Below are 19,054 nucleotides of genomic sequence, written 5' to 3'. Positions count from 1 at the left end.
TTCAGTCCTTATTTTCTTGAGATCTGCCTGTGCTGTGAGGACGTTGCAACCATTTTTAAAATGCAAATTGACTCGTTTCCAGTATTACATAAAATCAGATTGAAATTTTCATAATTCTTAAATTGCAATCTGCTTTTTTTTTCTTGTTTCAAGCTACGGACACATATTTTTTTTTAAAACCTTTGTTTAAATAAGTGATTTTAATGTTTTTACTGCATATATAAGCCATAATGTTATAATAAAAGTATAAGTACTGTCACTTTAGTGGCATCTAGTGGTGAGGTTGTGGAACTGAAACTTCTGCCATGTGCCAAGTGTGTGAGCGAACAACTTAAGTACATAAGAAAAAAACAACTCAAACCACAACTTAATCCAGCTCTTTTCACTTTATTGACAGAGATGCACAATGATGGGGGTAGGAAATGATTTCTGAGGAATGACTTCTCTCTCAATCTTACTGCCTTCTAAACGTGACAGTGACATTTTAAACTTCCATGTTGTTGCAGAACATCCACCTACTACAGATTCCCCTTCAGTCTCTCCATGTCGATCAATAAACAGATCACTAAGCAGAAAAGGTAATTTATGTCAACGTTAGCAACGCAGGATTTAAGAGTCAGTTCATCTCCTCCTTCAAAGCTCTGACTGACATCCTGATGTAAGTTAAACTGTATTCCCTTTGGACCTTTATAGCTGTGTGTGTGTGTGAGGTCAGTATGCAGTGTCATAGAGGTGTGCAAAGTGGGTGCGTGTTTTTTTGTTTGTTTGTTTTTTAATCAAACAGATGAGATGCTCTGTGCACAAGATGTTGACTGTTGCTGGAGAACAACACGGAGAGAACCCAGAGGGACCAGACCGGAGAGTTGTAAACACTTCTGTCACTTCACTCTGAATAAGCACCAGTCAACATAATCAGTCACTTGCACAGAACAGAACATTTATGATTGATAGTGCAACACCGCCACAGGAAAAATGCAGGTTTTACGAAGGAAATATTTGCATAAATAATATTACACTACATACAATACAAGTAAAACAAAAATGACTTCACTAAAGACAAGACAAGACAGATTATATATGATAATATTTTTTCTGAGGAATGAATGAATGAATACTGATTTCTGAGTAGATGTTCCCGATTTGATTCTAAAAAGTGATTTGGTGATGAAGTTTAAAACAAACAGTAGTGGGAGAGAAAATCTTGTGGAGTGTCACTCATGGAAACTGCATTACACACACAAAACAATCACTACTCAGCGCCACACAGATTCTCAAGAGATGAGTGACAATAGTATTAGGGTTGTCGTCGGATCTTAGTCCTCAAACCTTCCATCCAGGATGCTTTCGAAGGTGAAGGGGAGAAACTTGAAGCCCTGGCCTGTGTAAAACTTGTTTTGGAACTCCACCCTGTAAAGAAAATAAAGAGCCATTCAAAACAAATACAAAAAAACGAGAATTACCGCCTCGCAGCTGTATGCTTCCTCGAACCAGTCAAGCTGCAATTACAGTTTACATCAATGTTTGTGAAAACATGGATGCTTCACACACATCTTGCCCCCAGCAGCACAGAAGATCCATACAATAAGCACAGTTTCTAGGAGGACACCCAAAATTAGAGTCACCAATTTGTTATCTGACCAAATGTCTCAAACTCTGATCAGGTCATTAGTGAGTCCAAGTGGACGTTTGTGCCAAAATTTGAAGAATTTCCCTCACGAGAATGGGATGGACGGACAACTTGAAAACATAAAGCCTTCAGGCACGGCAATCGCCAGCCTGAAGGCATAAAAACCAATAACCAGGAAGGCTCGCACACAATAACACAGGCACACAGTGGTGATGGCTGTCCACGTTGGGTAATGCTGAGCAGAGCAGTTGTGGCTGACGACCCTTGCTCTTCATTCCACAGCCTGCACCCACCTGAACCCACTCCTGTCTACATCCCTGCTCCTGGACTGGGGCCCAGGGTCAGACACATAAGCCTCTTCCCTCTGGAAAATGATCAGGCTCTATTTTTAAAAGGCAAATACTGAGCGACGGCTGGATGACCTTTAAACTGAGAAGCCACGAATACCTGTCATTCCATAGTCTGTCTGGTGTAGGAAAGTAGATGAAGGGGGGATAGACATTTTAAAAATATTACTGTACATAACTTCCTGAAATCTTTCTTGCAAAAATGCTCCAGGAAAATCCAAATCACAGGGCACATTTGTTTTTAATTCAACACAGTAGGTGTACTTGTATTCTTTAGAAATCATAAACACTATGTTACTACTTTTCCTAGTTTACTGGTGCTGTCATCTCTCTGTTTATACTGTAAATTATCAGAGGCATGGATTCGAGTCGGAGAACTTGGACTAATGTAAGTCACAGTCAGTCACAAAATTAAAAAGCAAACTGCAACTCCACTTGGACTTTATCACAAATGACACATGACTTAATTTGGACTTGAACCTTTTGACATGAAAATACCTGACATCTTCCACCAAGCACAAAGATTACAAAGTTATATAAAAGTGAGCCACAAATCAATTCTTCTCCCTTTATTTTCTGCATCAACTAACATTAACGCTATTCATTCCCAGCAAGTCGACTCTTTGAACCAATCCAATAGCATCCAATTAAGTCGCAGGACAGATCCATGAAGAACTAACTTAACATCACTGAACGCCACTTAGAAAAACGATGCCGAGGATAATTTTGTCCATGTAAAAGAACGACACGGTGGTCAACAAAAAAACTAACTGCAAAATGCAGATCTTCCAAGTTGATAATTACAGACGGAGATGCAACAATTTCCTAGAAACATGTTTTAACAATTCAGTAAAAAGAAATTTTGAAGCACTCAAGATTTTTGTAAATGTAACATAGATTATCACTCTGGCATCACATTTGGGGTAGAGCACATATGGCTTGTTGAGGACCCAAAGTTTAGGACTTGGTACATGTCTCGAGACTTGTCAGTCTTGACTTAGGACTTGAGTGCGAAGACTTCAGACTTACTTCTGACTTTAAAACTAATGACTTGGTCCTACCTACGTTATCACGTGATGTCCTGATGCAATAATTGGAAATTAACTACTATGACTGGTGTTTTCATATTGTATTCACGACTGCACCTCATTGTCTCTGAAGACGCTTCAGTGACAGCTGAGTCACCCAGCATTCCTGTGTAAAGGATAATTATAGAGAGGAGTCGCTGCAACGCAGGCATGCTCTGTAAACGTGCCAGCGGATTATAAAAACCAGGATGACATTCAGCAAAGCCTGACTAAGACATTAATGAGGAGATAACAAAGGCTCGTTGGTGCCATAGCAAGGAGTCACAGACACAGACTGTTCTGTACACGACACATGCAGAAAAAATGAAAAGCATAACACTGACTGGAGCCAGACATGTTCCAGGCCGCAGGCCAGGAAAGAGAGAAGGCGATGTGAAACTGAAATTTGTTAACTTCTGATTGGGACACGCCCCTCTCGACTGGCGCTGAGGCACTGATGGGTACTGATGGTGCAGCAGCCTCCAGCTTAAACCCCAATATTCTGGTTACTTTTCTATACATTTTTGTAAATGTTTTGTTTTATAATTTGTTGTTAATTCTCAACCGTATAACCATCTAAGGAAACAGGGTAACCTGTTGTATGGACTGAAATTTATATTTTCAGCGTAGTAGGCTTAAGCAGTCACCTTCTCTTTTGTTACTGTTCACCTGCACATGGCGTTACAGGTCTGTGGTTTACGGTACTTACAGCCATTTTGCATAAGTGAAGGCCTCCTCTTTCAAAATAGCAAATCCAGTGTACAGTAACTGAGTTTTGGATTCATGCTCATTGTGTATAATACACTGAATGCGATGCTCAAAAGTTGTTTACTAGATTATTAGAATAGCAGTGGAGTGTTTTTCTGTCAAAAATATGAAAACTTGAGGGCTGCAGCCAGCAGCTGCAAACCAGGCTGCAATGTAACCACTTGGGGTGTTTGTGCACTGTCAATTTACGTCCACTAAAAGTGCTTCTTTTTGCCACTGACAGGCTCGGATTGTTGTTACAAGTGTCTGACAACACCATGAAATGGATCTCTACAGAGACAGAACTTTTTGTTGAAGATTAAGATCCTTTGTTTCACCAGAAACAGCCTGAAATTGCCATCACCAAACCCATCAGACTCCACTTAAATAGACCGTAATTGTAGCCTGTACAGAGCCAGCATATTTTCACATCTAACAGGGTAAATTAAGGGTTTATTTCAATCAAGAGTTGCTGTTTGTTGGAACAGTGGAAAGACAAACCATAATGGTTTTTTGCGAGTTCTATTTTGTTCCTGTTGACTTTGAATAAAGAATGTTTTACGCTGATAAAATTGCTGTTTATTTAAATTGAGTCTTGTGGGTTTGATGAAAGTGACTGTGCTGTTTCTGGTTTAACCTAAAGCTCTTCAACAGAGGGGTTTATCTCTGTGAGGATCCTTTCCACAATGTTGTCAGACACTTTTTATAGTAAACTGAACCTGTCAGTGGTGAAAACAAGCACTTTTAGTAAACATGCATTCACAAAGTGCAATTAACCATTTACGTTATTGTTACACTGCGTACATTACATTCCCATTAGACACTTAGACACAAAAACATGAAAAGACCAAAAAGAGAAAGCAAATGAAAAGCATACAAAAAACAAATACCACAAACACAATAGTCAACTTACCAGTGCAGTCGCAGTGCATGCAAGAAGGCTGACAAGCCCTCCATAATGAGAAGAATGGCAACTGTGAGAATAGCAAAGAAGAAAAAGACTATGGACAAAAGTAAGAAACCCGCGAGGCTTCTGGTAGAAAGGCCAATGTGCATCACCATGGACCACAGCACCTCTGACAACTCTGCACATGGGACAAAAAGAGGACACGGGTTTCAGTGCTGTGATAAATGCATGGGTTATATTTCCACTTCTCTACTAAATGTGTGCATACTGTTGTGTTAATCTTTAGTCAAAACCTTGATATTAAAAAGGGAGGAAAAGTGTAACTTACGTGCATGAGCCAGACTGAGGGCCCAAAGCCTCAGATAAGAGGCAGTGTTGGAGATACAGCCCAGGCAGTACTCTATGGTGTGGATCGCTTGATGCACTGCCACATCACCAAAGTTAAACTGTGAGACAAAGAAATAACATCAAAACGTGACCACATGTCAGCATGAATCTCTAGAAAACAACATCTTTACGGCAGGTCCTGACGTCCACATAGGAGGAGTCTGGTTCAATGTGTGTGCATGATCATTCAGGTAATTGATAGGAAACCCATTTGCCACCACAGATCACCAAAGCCCCTTAAATTAAATGGAGACACCGTCATCTGAGGACCCTGTGAACCCAAAGTATCAGCTGCCCTGCTCCTCACGCACATCACCAGGACTGCAAGAACACAATGGCCTATTGGCACCCACTGCTTAAGGAATCTCTGCAACCTATGTTTCAACAAGTGACTCCTGGAAGACACCAGCCACACGCCGACTAACACTTACACACACACCGACACAGCTAAGAGCAGCAAGCAACGGTTGACAGCATACGTAGATGACAAAATGAGGGGCAGAAAGAAAGAAATACTAGACATGCACTTTGACAGGAGGGGGATAGGTTGCAGGGTGGGTGGAGGTGCAGCGTGAGCTCCTGTCCTACCTCTTCATCCTCGTGGGCCTTGACAGCAGGTGACAAAAGGCAACGCTTGGTTATAGACAGCACACACACAGATCGACAGACATCAGTAAACAGAAAAGTTATGAGAGAAATCGGTTACTCGCTTAAAAAGGAAAGAGGGTGAATATTACAGGATGACAACACTCTGCTCACATGTGCTGTCAGTGCATTTTAGAATTAAATTAGGGGGAATATATATAAAGAGGTTCACAATAAAATACTTCAGCACAACTGATTCCAGGTGGTGTTAAAGCTCTTTGAGATGAACAACAAACAACCAGAATGGTCGGATTCTTAATCAACCTGGATATTTTTTATATTTACAAGCAACTGCACACAAAACAGACCAGATAAAAAAACAACAAAAGAAACAACATTTCTGAATTTAATCTCTCAATAGCATTCTCAATAGCCATCTATAATCTAAGGGTGGCAGTGTGGAGCTTGTTAAATCTTTTTGCTAAAGTGGACCTTCATCCATAATTAATGTTTTTCATTGCCACAGTGGAAGTGGAAACATGAGGTATCGATTTTTGTTTCCAACTGTGGCTGAGTAACTGAATTATTAAAAGAAGTGAGTAGATCCAATAACGTGGGCCCCACTCCCATCCTCCCTCACCAGACTGCTGGCCTGCCGTTTCTCCAGCTTTGAGAGCAACAGGGAGAAAATGCATTCAGGTGGGAGACATTGTTACTGATGAGAATATGTCTCTTTTACCTCAGGCTCCTCCTCAGAGTGCTGTGAGAGCTGGTCATGCTGGATGATTTCAGCCTCGTCCTCAGTGGGTCCGTTGCCCACCCTGATCCCTCCAAAGTTCTGTGTACCCTGAAACAGAAAATGGGAAAAATAGAAAAGTTTAAAAAGGGTTAAAATTGAGATACAATGTATTAACTTCAAGTGATACCATTTGCTTCTTACCAGGTGTTTCCGCCACAAATACTGTCTCCGCAGAATTAGAGTTTTCACTATCAACATACAGGGAACACAAGCCAAGGCGATAACCACCAACAGTGATTGTACGACCATCTACATATTCAGGGGAGAAAAGAGAATAAGAAAAACAGGACAATGAGGTTGTGGTTGTTCATTTCAGGACAAAACAACAGATGTATGTATCTAACAAGTATCTCACCTGTCCTCTGTAGAGAGGTTTGGTACTGGGGTCGCTGTAGTTGAAGAGGAACATGTTGATAAAGGCGATGAGGATACTGGGAGCATCCTTGGATATGCGTGCATCATATGCGACCCATTTGTAGAAGATCAGAATGGCCAGGTAGCCAAAGAGACTGGACATGAAGACAATCTCTGGGATGAATCCCAAGTAGATATTCAGCGGCTTCTTGAAATACCTGCAGAGGACCACAAACGTTCACTCTGAATCTGTGCGTAATTGCCACGGGAACAAAGACAAAGAAATAATCAATTTAAGTGTAAATGTTGGATGAAAATCTCACAGGTGGTTGAAGAGACTCAGTGTGACTCCAAACAGCATGTGGATTACTCCCAGGATTACAGACATCTTCATCTTGAACGAGTTCAGGAACGTCAGCTTGTTGATGGCAATGTTCCAAATCTGAGAAACAAAATGGTCAAACATGAGTGCTCAATAATGCTCAACATATTTTCATTCTGGGGCAGCTTTCTCCTTTAACCATATTCAGTTACAATAAACCTAATTTATAGAAGCAAGTTTATATTATAACATAATAACATAATAATATAAACATATCACAGATCGCAATAACACTCATTGGGATAATAGTTAATATCGCACCCAAAGAGACTCCTTGTCAACCAACAGTATAAGAGACTCTGCAAAGACCGGCTGCATATACAATGTCAAAAAATGTAAAGGTATTAATCAAGCAATTTTCATACCGTCCCATGCCTACTTGAAAGCATGTAAAGAGCATCAACTAAGCTAGTTTGATTTTTGCAGAATAAAGAGCATGCAAATTGCAAAGGAAAATGTTTACCGGATCGATGCCAATGGGGTACGGCCCTTTGAACACCCCATCTATTACTGGATCCAACTGCCAAACTTTATTGGTTTCCAGTGTTTCAATCCTAAATGGAATGAGAACACCAATTAGTTTTGTGACTTCTATTACATCACACCTACAGCAGTCAGAAGGGTTAAAACTCAGGTTGGTGACTTACGTCCAGTTGCCTCCTACCCGACGGTCGAACATTGGCCTGACGCTCCAGCCAGAGCCAAAAGCGTTGAGGGACTTGGAGAAGCAGTCGTTGTAAATGATCCCAGTGTAGACTGAGAAGATTCCCATCAGCAGGATGATGTAGCGCCCTGCGAACACCATGCTGAACATCTGCCATAGAACAATCAATGAGTAACTAGGTTATAAAACAAGAAAAGCTGCATTTCTGCAATTATGAACATAAACCCACAGAAGCACAAAGCTCTGTATAGCTGTGGGGCTGGTGCACCACCAGTGAGGATGCTGTGGGGCTGATGAGATGGCCATGATGGAAGTCATACCTCATTATCGTTCTTCTGGGCCATCAGCCTGCTCTCTCTCAACACAAGGTATAGGGCAGCACAGGTCATGAGCACCCCGTGGCCCAGGTCACCAAACATAACGGCAAATAGGAAGGGGAAGGTGATGATGGTGTATGGCGCTGGAGACGAGGAGGTGGTGACGCAGGCATCATGTGAGGGGAGGGTGGTGTGGCAGGTGAAACAACATATGAGTGTCACAATACAGAGCATGTCCAAACAAACTGATAATGGGTGATGAGGCCGAGTACGTAGCACGCCTTTCAGTGACTGTAGTTCAATACTACAGGCAGCCAGGTAAACAGAATAAAAAACAACAACAAAATGTTCAGCTGTCTTGAAAGACAAATTATAACACTGATGGTCTCATGACAAACAGAGGTTCAAGGTTTAGGACTGTACACATAAAGGTGTGACACATGCTTACCTGGGTTAATCTCACGGTAGCTGCCAATTCCATAAGCATCCACAATGTTTTGGAAGCCTGAGGTGAATTTATTTGTCTTGTTATAGGTGGGTGGGGTCTGCTTGGTCTGCATCCTATTGAGGATGGAAGGCACAGTGGAGCCACTCTTCTCCTAAAGCGCACAACACATACAAGAAGTATTTAACAATCCTATCTATCTTTTTAAAAATGGGATCACGTGCAGAGAATGCTGAGAGCCAAGTGTACACGAGTGGTATCATGCTGCTTTATCAATTTTCATCTTGGTAAGAAAAAAAGGGACCCCTGGGTAAAGCCAGTTGAATACCCCTGCAGTACACTATGGCCTGGTGTTTCAAGACAAGCAAAATAAAGACAGTTGAGAGATGACGTGAGCATAGAGACAGTGCAAAGCCTAACAGAGCCAAGTCTCTGTCTCTACACCAAGTGTACAACTAAAACAAATGTCTTTTTTATTCCACACATTTTTCCCTTCTCTACATCTAGCACCTACATTACCCACAATACAAATCAACTGCAAACAGTTCAGTCGAAGACTTGTGTTTTATCCCAGTGCTGTCCAATGTACTGTAGCCTCCAGTCACTAGCTTCAAGCAGAGATGAGGAGGGGGCTACACAGGTCTGGTGAGCTCACCTCTCTCCAAAACCACAGCCCCAGATTCTTTTAGTTTTTAGCACAATGTGTCACTACCAAAAATGTAACTGCCTGGCAGAGGAAATAACAAGTTAGCACCCAAAACAAATGCAGCATTTGCTTGTGATCACTGCAGTGTAAGAAGCTGCCTGTCTCAACTTGTCAACTGTTTTGCGTAGCCCCATTCACCACCTCCTTTTCCACGACCTACAACTGTCTGCAACTGGTTTATTTAAAAACACTGAAACTATTTTTTGAACTCTGTTTACTTCTTGTTTTGAGGAACTTGCATGTCTGCTGCCATAAGTTGTAAGCTCCTCTAGTTGGAATTAAACAACTAGGTAAATAACTGTCAAAGTAAATGTACGAATATGTTAGTACACACAAAAGCTTGGGTATACTGCAAACATCCTGTTTGCACTGACATGGTTTAGATCTGTTTGTTTTAAACTGGTTCTGCTAAGTTCAGTACATCACCAGGTAAATTTGACCCTGTGTCTCTTTTCTAAGAACAAAACAGAGGCTGGTGACTGTGTCTTTACAAAATAGAGTTAACCTACGAAATGGAGGATATTTTCCTTAAACATAAACTGCCTGGTGCTCAGTTACTCACCGTTCCCCTGCGCAGGGCAAACTGGATAGAGTCCATGTCCGAGACAGGACACCAGACCTCGGCGATCAGACACTTCTGAGTGACGTCGATGTTGCAGAGGTTGAGGGTGTGGTAGATGGCCTTCATCTTCCTCACCTTGATGAACCACACTCTGATGGTCTTGGCTGCAGCCTGCAGGACCCTCTGCCTGTGATCCTCGGTCTGGTTCAGCACCTTTAGAGGGAGACAAGAGTAAAGTTGTTTAGGACTGGAATGAAATCTTTTGTACTTTTACTTTCTACCTTGGCTCTTTAAAGAGAGATTGCAATGCTTTTCTGGTAAAAACAAAATGTCTGCTACATTAGATATTGGCAACTGTGGGACTATAAATCCACTCTTTACAATCCTTGAGCCAAAAAGTGACAAGACAAATGTCCACTGTGGGAGCCAGAAACACCTATTCCTGCCATTTTGGTTCACCTTGTGCTTTTCTATGGCCTGCAAGCAGATATGAGGGAGGGTAGGTCATTTTTCTCATAATAATAAATGACAAACTCCTTGTTTTAACACCCAAGTGCAATTATTAATTAAAGTGCTATCAAAGACATTTATACACTATAAATCTATATGTCCACTACAATCGGACAATGCTGCTAAAAATAGAGTAGCACTGAATGATTCGATCCATGATATTCATAGAAAGGGTTTAGATTTACCAGTGTGATTAGTGAGCAGTTAGTCATAAGATGAAGAGCAACAGGCTGTCTAATCCATTAGGTTTTCCCGAAACAGATATAGGATATTCCCAGATATGCTGCTGCATGACTCACATTTAAAGCAGAGACCCATGATCAGCAAATAGCAGGATATCTAAGCTCTGTGCTGTCTGCCTACAGGCACAATCTCGCCTGCTGTCGAGAGGCTTAATAGCCCACACATAGCAGATCGCTGTCCAAACAGCTTGACATTCTTCATCAACCATGTCATTCTGTCATTCAGCCCTCATGCACACGTAGTGACAAGTATAACGCTGCATCCGCAAACGCCAAGATCCACATTCCCCGGGATGCAAAACCGTGAGAGGATATCAATCCATTTGTCAAATGGGATGTGTATCAAGTATCAGTCTTGAGCAAGCCATTTCTGTGGCAAATGTCAATGATGCTATAATATCTGAGTACATGACACTTGAACACAATTGACACAACTTGCTGACAGAAGTGAATATCTCATGTTACTTCACTTCTAACAGCCTGCAGACCAGGATGCAGTCAGTACAACATATGTAATCTCTCTGTGATATGTGAGTCTGTGTGACATGATGTAAAACACACATATGAGTGGATGTATCCTCACAACCATACAAGACAGTTCTTATTTGCAAAGCACAAGGAAAGAGGGATTCCCTGGGGCTCTACCTTGTGCTAGATAACGAGTCACTGAGGAGTAATTCAACACTGCGCACACAATAACAACATTGTAATGGAAAGACTCTGCCTGCTGGAGGACAATTCTCTGGGCTGAAGCTAGACAGCTGAAGTGTTGATCAGCAGTTGCGAAAGTTTATTGAAACAAACCAATAACTATGTTTCCGCAAATGAACAGGGCAGTGTGGCACAAATAAAAGTTTTAACAGGAGAGGATTGCAAGTAAAATGAAATGAGCAGATGTATCACCTCATTATTAGAAAATGTATAGTACATTTTGTCTGTTAAAACAGTGATTGAGAAGGGTCTACTTAGTGTTTTAGTTACCTACAGAGAAGTTATGAGTCCACCTTCTCTAGCATCCCTAAAGTATTTATCCCTCACTCTCTATCTATAAATTTGTATCAGTAGCTAGTGAAAAAAACGTAAGTAATATATATGTAGTATAACATAGCTACGTTATAGGCCAACAAATCTTATGGAAATGTTTTCTATGAGCTGACATTCATGCAACTTAAATCAAATTAATTTATTGCTTATATAATATATGGCTGAGCGCCAAGGCAGGAAGCTGAGAATAAACTGTGAGGAACAGAAGCATTACACGCCTTGTGAAATTTCCTCTAACGACACTTTCCAGTGGATTTCTACAAAAATGTGTTGCTGACAAGGCAGAAACAAACAAAAAAGAGAGAACTTATCAGTTCAAGTGTGTATCTGTGGACGTCAGTGCTAATGAGTCAACATTGTGTAGCTGTATTCCCTGCCAGTATATTTACCATTTGTAGGTCATCAATGCGTGCATTCACCCCTGCCAACATCTCTTTCCTCTCCTGGGGTGTTTCTGGACATGGGTACAAGGTTGCTCTGAACCTAAAGACAGATAAAGAAGAAGCACAGTTAGATCTTAAGACTCTTTTGGCCGAGGACACTTTATAAAAATGTACAAATGTTGGCCAGCCACTCACCCCTCACAGATCTTCTTGACTCTATTCTTCAGTTGGTCTCCCTGGAAGAAGATGATGAAGACAGACTTGTGGACGTGGTCACCCTGTAGAAATATTACACAGTTAGTCTGTCTTTAGTAGGAGAACAACGAAACAGGTACTATCAACTTCACAAGACATCAGTGCTTAAACATTTCCGACCGTAGTCGGGTCCTCCAGAGGATCTTCAATGTCTGCCTGCCTCAAGAACACATTTCCTCTGCAAACTCTCCACAGCATTCTCTCGAAAGTGGGAATACGTTCCCTGCCAATGACTCCAGCCACAAATCTGTAACAAATGGAAAAATGCTGTCACCATTCTTGTTTGTTATCTAGGCTGGGATATATAAATCTTCTAAAAAAAATACCCCTAAAAACTTTGACAAACGAGTCAAAAAAAAAAGAAAGAAGAAATTTATGTTTCTTAAATGCAAACTGCATTTACTCCAATGCCATAGTCTCAACAACATAATTATATGGACTTCCTTTCAGTGACAGAAGACAGTTGAGAAAATCTTCATGCAGTCAGTTAGATTTCCCAACAATACAAAATATTTAGGCTGGGCATTGTCTGTCTATTCTCTTCTAAATAAAGAGCTGACATTGACGGAAATATCTCCACTAATGGGAATTACATTTATGAATGCAGACTGTGAGTAGATTTCCACTTTAAGTGACCTTTGTTGCCTGACTAAGCCGGACAGCCTGAGCTGGTGTGTGGGAGGTGATTGGCTAGTTGTAACACTCAGGTCTGGTTCTGGCCACAGATGGCTGAAGTGCACAGAATGGAAATCTTCTAGAGAATCCTAATCCTTTTGAAGACCGCAAAAAGAGACTCACCCCAGTCTGAGAGGAGCCACTCGCACAGGCTCATTGGGGTCCAGAAGGGTGGATGACTCCTCCAGTAAGCTGGGATCCTCCATCTGCAGGAGTCAGTTAATTATTAATTAACATCATTCCCTGTTCTGCATCACCATATATACATACTTGTAAACACAGAAAACTCCATAGTATTGACATACATGTTGAGATTGGACAGAATAAAGATAAAGAGCCAGGGTCAGTGTTTGTGTTTGTTTCCAGCAAAGACAGTGACTTTCTCCAGTTAATGGTTGACGGCTACGTGTTCAGCTCAATGATTTACCTCAATCAAAGCTCATAACAACTCGTAAAAGATGACTTAACATTGTAAGTCGACACAGTTTTGTTTGTGAAAGCAGTGAAGTGAGACTGATGTTGGGCAAAGGTGGGCTGGCGAGGCTTTGCTCCAGCAAATGATCAATAAACACAAAATCAAATCTGTGCAAAGGATTGTACAGCAGTGGAATTACAGCGTATTCACTAATGTGACTGGTTGGTGTAAATGTGCCAAGACCATGTGAGCAACTGTAAACGATCACGAGTGAAACACCTTCTGCCAGATCAAGCAGAAAAAAATGCTCCACTGTGTGTCAGTGTGTGTGTGTGTGTGTGTGTGGGTTTGGGTGTGCCTGATATCAGTGCTGACAGCTTATCAGTGGAAACTGTATTTCACCAATGCAAACCAGAAACGGCCGCCTTTAGACTAACACATTGTTTTTTCTGCTCATTGCCACAGTGAATATATTAAAAAAAATAAATAAATAAAGTTCTGGATTAACAATCACCTATCAGTACAAAATAAATAATGTTTGTTTCTAAGGCTGTATTTAGTTTTTACAACCATGGCGATAAACAACTATAAAAGTAAAATTGCAACTTCTCTTTCAGGCCACCACAATGTTAGTAAAATAAAAAAAAGCTGAGCACATCATTTTGCAGGGGCCTGCATGCAGAAGTTAAGCTGACCTCGTCAAAAAACTGTTGCGTGCGACGCAGGATGTGCTTGAGCTCAGTCAGTTCCAGGAAGTTCTTCTTAAGGGCTTCTTGGTTGGTGTTTATTTCCTTCAGCTCATTCTCAAGCTTCTCAAATGTGGCCTGTGGTGAGACACACAGAGGGGTCAGCAGAGGGACGCAGTAGATGACAGAGCTAGGTGTTAATCTTTGAGAGAGAGAGCAGTCACCTCCAGGTCGATCATGTCCCTTGGGAAGGGGACTTCAGGGTTTTCTCCTGTGTCAACTATTGGGATGTTGGCCTTCTTTATTTCCTTCTCCACAAATCCTGCGAGAGAGGAGTAACAAGGTAAAAAAAAAAGGGGGGCACAGGTGTACATGTAGTTGTTTACACTGGAAAAAGCACCATCCCATTTTTATTTGTACAGCTCTGTTATGGGTCTTGCCAGAAGCACCTCTGACAAGATATATATCACTTACTCAGTTTGCGATCCATTTCCTCACATCGTCGTACTTCATTGACAAACTTTCGTTGGAACACATTCACATCAGGATTTAGCTGTGAGAAAAGACCAAAAAAAAAAAAGAACAGAAGTGAGGGTCAACACAGACTATGCAGACCATGTAGTCATGTTCACAAAGACATGACGATTGAATAATTAAATAAATTTGTAAAATCAGAAGGGGTGCAAAACAAAAAAAAAAAATACACATACATCAGAAACCTAAGCTGTATCAATGTCAATAACTTAAATGATGATTCAGCAGAGCTATCCACTGACTCCCCTATCAATAAGTTTTTAAGTCTGTCAATATCCTCTTAAGAAAATAAAGCTAATTTTCTATATTGTCATTTTAAATGGTGAAGGATGTACAATTTAATGAAATGATTAAGACACCACTGTCGATGCACAGACCTACTCTGTTACAGCCCATCCTGTATTCTAGCACAAAGCTTCCCTCAGGGCTCACTAGGAATGGGCTTTCTCATGTGTGGAATGAGGGGTCAGCTGTGAGCACATGATGAACATGATGCTGAAGGCATGCACTTTCTCAGCAACGTCAATGATTTGGTCATTTTCATTTCCATGACAGATGACACAGATGACTCAAGTGTCCCCCCCACCCCAAACCCTTTACACAACACGTACCAGCTTTAAAAAGCAGGTTTCAGTAGCTAGAAAATGTCAACCTGTAGATAATAAAGTGGTCATGATTCAGAGGACAACATAACAGTGGACTTACATCCCGAAACTGCACCATCCCGATCTCTCCCAGTTCACTGACACAACAGTAAGCGGCTTCTGACTGGAGGAAGAGCTGAGCCAGCGTCATCTCTTCACTTCTGAAGAGTTCTCCCATGTTGCTGAAGGATGGGAGTGCTCAGCACCCTTAAAATCAACCAGAACCTCTAGAAAGTGAACAGATATTATCCGTTAGTCACCCTCACAGAGAGAAAAACTGGTAAAACATGAAGGATCTGAGTTCTACACTCAGCACTTTTCTCTGCATGGCACCTTAGTGTCAGGATCACTAATGAGAGAGGCCCATATCAGTTGTGTGTTAGTCTAGCATAAGTGTGACAAAAAGAGAAAAGAAAAAAAATGATCAGCTTGCCCCTCATGCTGGTCTCATGATCACTACAGGAATGTGGTTACGCTCCAAATGAGTTTTATCTGCACCATTACACCATAGGGGACTTTGAAGTGGATATAATTTTACAGTAGATGCACAGCACAGGTTATTGTAAGCAGAATGCAGTTTCTGTATTATCTGTCATTTAACACAAATAATTAAGAATATTTCAGAATATGTTTCAGCTAAACAGCACAGCCTCATGCTGTAAAACGACCACACAGGGCTTATCTGTGGATTACAAGGTAGCATGTGACCAGTAGCTCCAGTAAGCCGCAACACTCCCACTGCAGCAACGCAAAGAGCACACCAACTGATTCAACACAACAAAACAGGTTTGCTTAACACCGTGAAACATGACAAAACAACACCATTTAACGATATTTAAACGAGCCGCATTTAGCTCAGCGATTAACAAGTCAATTAGTCACCGTTACTACAGCTCCACCTGTCAGAGCTGATGCCAAACGGTTAATGGCTGACCAAATGAACATGTCACTGTCACAGCTACCTGGCCGGCTATCCGCTGAAACTATTAACACCGCAGACGTTAGCTAATTAGCTAACGTTGACGTTATTTAACGTTAGCTAGCAAAACAATATCAGTTGACGGGTGCTAGTCAGATTAGCATTCGTTAGCTAAACTTTAATGCTAACAACATGATAACGCTATACAACAGAATATTAGTGGGGTTAATATTTACTTTTTCTGACATATGTTTGCTAGATAGCTAACTTAGATGACAATTAATATAGCTCAGTTTGGAATTTAAAGGGTCTGTGCGGCTAACAAGAGAGCTAACGCTAACTTAGCGCACCTGTTGCTCAATATTTGACTTAGCCCACAGTATTAACATCAGCGCTGGGGTAACGTTAGTCTAAATCGCGAATAGTGTCAATTTCCGTATAATTAAGCAACAGTTCCCTTACTGTTTTACGTGGAGATGTCTCTCTCCTCCTTGGTTTCCTTCCTGGTTTCCCCTGTGCTGTTGAGGATGGACTTCTCGGTGGTTGCAGCTGACAGCTCTTCTTTTTCTTCTTCTACTCCTTCTTTGAGGTTTAACGGCAGTTGGCATACTCAACGCTGCATTACTGCCCCCCTCTGGATATACTCATTATACTCACTATATTTTAGTCGTGCAATTTATTAATCAAATACTTCTAATAAAACAAATGTTTTCCATCACTTGTCTATCTGCTCATACTTTCTGCATGTTACAAAATATGCTGTCTCTGTTTTTCCCATAATGACAAGAGTCAGTGTGCTTCTTGTTACTTGTTCATTCCTGCCAGTTTCCCTACCTCATACCATACCCATGGATGAATTACCTAATGGGGCCCAAAGTGTCCAGGGACCCCCTTGCCTTCACTTTCAAAATGTCAAATTAACATGCACAGACCAGGAGGAGACTTAAAATGACCACAAAGAGACACAAATTGAAAAAAAAGGATGCAAAATGACCCCAAAGAAACATAAAACAACCACAGTAAGACCCATAAAAATATGCAAAGCAACTTCAAAGAGATGCCAAACCATTACAAAGTCTGTGTGTCTTCTTCCTGTGTAGGAGAGGTATCAGGGCCCTTTGCACATCTATGAACAAGGGACCATTGTCTCATAATCAGTTCCTAACCATACCTACTTTGTTTTAGATCTCCCTGGAGCAGGCTTCCCAGTTATAGCCAGTGGCTTTTTATTCTCCCACAGGACATTTTGTTCATCTTTAATGCTGCCCTTTCTCCTTTGTGCATCTGTGTGCTCAAATTTAGTTCTCTTTCTGCCTTCTCAGACAAATTTGTTGGAACTGTACTGTAACACAAGTATTCCCCGTTGTGTATTTTCCTTATTAATTACTGCAACTTCATTTTGGTCACTCAAAACAGAGTAACTCCTGCCTCCCTGTCCCTGCTCAGCACTTAGTCCACTTGCATGTCTTACTGTCCTCCTGACCTTGTTTGTACTGAATCATATGCTGGAAAATATGTGTTCTTTTCACTACTACCCATCATGGTGCTGACTTACTCTTTATTTTGCCCTGACTTGTAAGAAATTGATTCTAATGCATCTGAAAATATACCTTGTCTCATTTTATTATCAAATGTTTCTATGTTCATATTATAATCAATCTGATACCCATTTCCCACCACTGTTTTCTGTGATGTAGACATATTTACGTTGCTCTAGACTTGTTAGGCCAAATGATCACTCCCAATGGTTCAATCTTGGTACACCTTTTAAACAAAGCGTTGCATTTCCTATTTGTGACCACAAGAGGGCAGTAAACACTCGTGATTCTAAAGACACTTACCTGTCACCTCCACCCAGTGTCACACAGTGCTATTATCAGTAAAATCAATGTTAATATCAACATGTGCAGCTCTTTATTAGTATGGTTATTACTAATAACAGTAGCAACATAAATACTGGTATCGACTGTATTCATAACGTGATGTTTTGATAACAGTTTTGTGGTGTAAAGACAGGCTGTCTGCTAAGGACATTAATTTTTATATATATATTTTTTTAAATGTATATATATATATATATATAATTTTATATACTTTATTAATCGCCCTGAGGGGAAATTCAATAAGCATAGCCTACTGGTAGTCTGCCTCTGGTAAATACTTTCAGAATAAACTAACCAAAGTGAAGCGATCTGATATTAATTCTATATCCATGTTTATTGTTCCTGTGGTCACAGTTAAAGCAGCTACACATTCTTCAGTGGAAATAATACAGATATTAACACCAACTGTTTATCCAGGCAGTTTATCTTTGTATGTTGATTGACAATTTGCACAGCCCTGTTTTTAAATGTATCTGGAGATATAAGAGAGAGTATTGTTTATTCGTTAGGCCTAGTATTCAGTATCTCCATTAGTTATTGCTGCAGTAAGAGCGACCCTTCCTGGCATCCACACAGCATGCAAAACAAGGCATAACATTAAATTATTACATCATAAATAATCCACAACATCAACAAAATTCAGTGGGAGAATATCAAGAGACAGCAGTAGTTTATTTCACATTCATGATGTCATCTCACCAGTAGATGATCAAAGCAACCAATACAGCCCACAAAAAAGGCACACAGAAGTATGTGTGACTGCACACCACCACTGGTGTACAGCAAGCTAACACCACAAATACACTAACCTTCACAAGCAGAACATCATGTGTCACTAAAACTGATTTCTCTCCTAATAACTGCTGTTCTTAATATCTTTTTTAAAACTAATGCTACTGGTGATTTTGGGTGTAGTGGACCCACTGTGGCTGAATGTGCTAGGTCCGGTGCTGAATCTGGATTAAGTG

The 19,054-nt window shown here is 40.8% G+C and overlaps 1 protein-coding gene across 3 annotated transcripts; it reads right to left on the bottom strand.

Moving 5' to 3' along the window:
* Positions 1-367: 367 nt before the first annotated feature.
* Positions 368-16,790, bottom strand: atp6v0a1a (ATPase H+ transporting V0 subunit a1a). Of its 3 annotated transcripts, none has more exons than XM_050068726.1 (22): positions 16,666-16,790; positions 15,346-15,511; positions 14,581-14,659; positions 14,331-14,428; positions 14,116-14,244; positions 13,129-13,211; positions 12,451-12,577; positions 12,271-12,353; positions 12,082-12,175; positions 9,897-10,109; positions 8,632-8,782; positions 8,187-8,326; positions 7,850-8,016; positions 7,666-7,756; positions 7,144-7,262; positions 6,822-7,038; positions 6,608-6,715; positions 6,407-6,514; positions 5,671-5,715; positions 5,024-5,141; positions 4,702-4,873; positions 368-1,407 (listed from the first exon to the last, which is right to left on the bottom strand). In XM_050068726.1, exons 2-22 carry the CDS (start codon positions 15,460-15,462, stop codon positions 1,314-1,316), a joined length of 2,553 nt encoding a protein of 850 aa, XP_049924683.1. In that variant the 5' UTR covers positions 15,463-15,511; positions 16,666-16,790; the 3' UTR covers positions 368-1,313. The 3 variants fall into 3 exon arrangements, with proteins under 3 accessions (XP_049924683.1, XP_049924684.1, XP_049924685.1); XM_050068727.1 differs by having other exon boundaries at positions 5,671-5,688; positions 15,346-15,509; positions 16,666-16,760; XM_050068728.1 differs by lacking the exon at positions 5,671-5,715 and having other exon boundaries at positions 15,346-15,509; positions 16,666-16,760.
* Between the last annotated feature and the right edge of the window lie 2,264 nt (positions 16,791-19,054).

The sequence above is a fragment of the Epinephelus moara genome, chromosome 18, assembly GCF_006386435.1.
Source record: "Epinephelus moara isolate mb chromosome 18, YSFRI_EMoa_1.0, whole genome shotgun sequence".
Lineage (NCBI taxonomy): Eukaryota > Metazoa > Chordata > Actinopteri > Perciformes > Serranidae > Epinephelus > Epinephelus moara.
Note: the sequence above shows the minus strand (reverse complement) of the source record. Positions and strands in the feature narration are given on the sequence as shown.